The sequence below is a fragment of the Fulmarus glacialis genome, unplaced genomic scaffold (assembly GCF_000690835.1).
Source record: "Fulmarus glacialis isolate BGI_N327 unplaced genomic scaffold, ASM69083v1 scaffold9410, whole genome shotgun sequence".
In the NCBI taxonomy this organism is placed as follows: domain Eukaryota; kingdom Metazoa; phylum Chordata; class Aves; order Procellariiformes; family Procellariidae; genus Fulmarus; species Fulmarus glacialis.
In genome coordinates, this window is record NW_009187093.1 from 30,473 (window position 1) to 33,801 (window position 3,329).

The following is a 3,329-nucleotide window of genomic DNA, read 5'->3' on the forward strand; positions in this document are numbered from 1 at the left end:
AATATTAGATAGATAACAAGAGTTAGAGACCGAGTTTTATGTAATTTGTCTTGTACCTTCTGTCATTCATCACATGAAAATTAATATGATGTGATGAACTCAAGAGTATGTTCAGTGGTGTTACTGTAGAGCCAAGACTGAGACGTCCGTAGCTGGTGGTACTAGAATGATTACTGCCTGTGGAACAGGTTATTGCTTTGGTTTCTCCTGGCTGCCTTTGTTTTCATAACTTCAATTTTTATTGATCTTTCATACACCATGAGATGTCTGCACTTGAGATTTCTTTGTGTGAGGAATCAATTGCTAGGTGAGTGGTATTTCAGGGCTTGGGTTTGCCCTACAGTATTGCTTCTGAGCAGTGTCCCTTACCCAGTGATCGTGCATTTGTGGTATGGCATGAAGAGACTCAGAAAATTGACACCCAGAAACCTTCAAGCTCTTGGGAAGATTTTCATTTGAGAAATTGTCCTGGGGTCTTGGCAGTTGCTTGCATCTCTGCATGCAGAGGCTCAACCAGGCATTATCCCTTCTCTTTGAGAGTCTTTCTGCATAATTGAAGATTCAGTGCAGAAAATTAGATGTGGTGATTTTAACAAGTCGTTGAATAAGAAGTCTAAAATCCAGGGTACAATGTCTACCTATTTTTCCCATCTTTCTTTTTAGGTTTCAGTTGGTATCTGTTGATGCTTTTTTGTGTACATGTACTTTGAGTGATTTATACCAGGTTTATCATAGCTCAAGTGAAAGTAAACATCCTTTCTGTTGTTACGAAGAAATGTCCTGAGCAGAGAAAAAAATAACCTGCCTCTTCTTGCCCCTATACCAGATGCAGACTTCTGCATTGTCACTGTAAATTTCTTTTATAGTCAGTGAAGAGGAATAGTCATTTTTATGGAGCAAGTTATTTTATCATTTCATTCTAAAGTAGACATACAAGATGATTCATGCCTTTAATGGGCCTGTTTCTCTTTTATGAATCAATAAAGAAGCCGAAGTTAACTACAGTGCAGTCATCCTATATCTGAGATAGACATCTACAATAAAGTAAGGCCAGTTCCACCCTTTGAATCCAGATCAACAAAAAAGGAAAATACTGATACGTAGTTCTTCCTAGGCCTCCACTGACCTAAATAATGTTCTGTATGTGAGGCGAGAGAGACGAGCTGTATCTGCAAAAGCAGTTAGGGCAGCCTCTCTCATGTATATTTGGACTGGCTATAGTTACATTTTTCTTCCAGTACCTATACTTAGACAAAAATTTGATAGCTATGGGATTATAATCTAAATTTTTCTGCAGAAAAACTTTAAAAAAAGTTGTGTACTGTTTTGTGTCAGGATTCATCTACTCATGGAAGAATCAAACCTTATTTATTAAAAAAAAAAAGTTTGTGGGGAGCCAGTCCTAGAGCATTTCCCTAATAATTAAGTAAATTGCAGACTTCTTGCTGTGGTAGGGGAATTTACACTATTGCCTATTAAATTAATAATAGTAAGCCATCACTTACTACTTTACTGCTTGTTACTTTTCACTTGTGATAAACTTTACAGTAGATTGAGATGTATCTTGGATGGTTTTTTTTCTCATGCTAGTGAGCTTTGCTTACAAGGAAGAGTTTAATGAACAGACTGCAATCTATAACCCAGCACACCGCTTTTCTTAAAATGTATTATAGAGTATAATCACTGTACAGCGAGTTCCATAATTTGAAGTCACTGGTGTAATGCTAATGGGGGAATTATTGGAGTTTCTGAAGGTTTGGAAAACTTCTGTCAACCTGAAGTTGTGTGGCTTAATTCTGAAAATTTGCAGCAAGGGTACTGGCCACATCCAAATTCCTGTTCTGAAAAGCACTTTCTGATTAGGTGACTTAAATTATTTTTTTGCAATGAAAGAAATCTCTTATTTTGCTCTTGGTTTGACCTTGGTCTGCCTAAACTGAGTTTGGCTTGAATGCTCTGTTGTACAGTAAGGAGTTACCATGTATATAGAAAGTCGTAAATCGAGTGGATTTACTGTTTAGTGGATTCAACAAAACAATACCAGAAATAAACAAAGCAGTGTATATGTGTGTGTGCATGTGTTGAGGGGAATTCTATAGGCTAGAGATAATCTAAAAGTTTTTAGCATTAGATTTTCTCAGATGAATATATTGGTGTGCATTTAAAATGTGTTGGCAAAGATTTTTTTGTTTCCTTCTCCTTTCTGAAATTCGGTTGACCTTAACGTAAGTAAAACCAGTTGGGCTGAGTTAACAGGTTGTGAACAGATAGGAGGTGATCCAGCATAGCTGTTTCGATGCTTCATCGTAGCTGACATAATTTTGTTCTTTTTAAATATCTCAGGGATCCTGGTGGTACCGATCAATACGATATAGTGGAGATCAGATTCTCATTCGGACAACTCAAATATATACGTATTTTGTCTACAAAACACGGAACATGGACATGAAACGTAAGTAAAAGGCATCTTGAAATCTTGATGTGTTCCTCTGAAACATTGATCTGCTGATGTTAAATTACTTCTACCTTATAAGCCTTTATGAGGTTAAAATAATGTTTCTGGTTCTTTGAGAATTTTTTTTAAAACTTCATTTTGCTGCAGGTGAAGAGTACTCTGTAAGAAGACTTAACTTTTTGGGGGAGGGAGTCATATAGATCTATATCTACATCTGTCTATGGAAAAAAGAAAAAGGATATTGTATGTTAGAAAAACAGATGCTGACCTGCCTGTAGCCCTGAGTTACTATGTGTGCACTAGGAATGCAGCGTGTATCTGTGTGTTTTCTTCTGCTAGTGTAACAAAATGGGCTGTGGGAATTTTCTAGGGAGGGGCTGTCATAATTTTTTTTTATATCACCAAAGAATGAAATAGCATTACTGGTACTCTCTTCTTATTTGTTGTGTTATAGCTAAATTTCTGTTTAAAAATTTTGCTCTGTCAATTTCATGTTGCTTTGTTACTTGTTTATGGTTTTTGATATACTTATTTTTCTTGTCTACTCACTTTTAGAGAAATAAAAAAAATTCTGGGGAAATATGTAGATGCATTATGTTGGACTTTATCTTGGTCTGCAATACCATCAGGTGCAGAATTGGATCTTTCAGTTTGGAGGCTGGCATGGGCCTGAAGAATTAGCATGGTACTAATAAGTTTTAGATTGGATTTTACTAGGTTGCATGCTCAGAGCAATTGAAAAGCAGAATAAAACAACCAAATAAAAACCCCTCAAAAAGGGGTCATAAATATATTCTTGTACTCCTTTGAATTGCATTGTTTAGCTTTAGATTTGCTGGAGGTTTGGTGGAAGCATCCACTCTTGATACATCCC

The 3,329-nt window shown here is 36.3% G+C and overlaps 1 protein-coding gene across 1 annotated transcript in view; it reads left to right on the top strand.

Annotated features, from left to right (window-relative positions):
- SEC63 (SEC63 homolog (S. cerevisiae)) overlaps window positions 1–3,329 on the top strand; it is a 56,227-nt gene that overhangs the window by 24,478 nt on the left and 28,420 nt on the right. Inside the window, exon 9 of the mRNA XM_009573884.1 lies at window positions 2,344–2,452. Within this exon, the coding sequence (XP_009572179.1) occupies window positions 2,344–2,452 (109 nt within the window). The remainder of the gene's footprint in view (window positions 1–2,343; window positions 2,453–3,329) is intronic.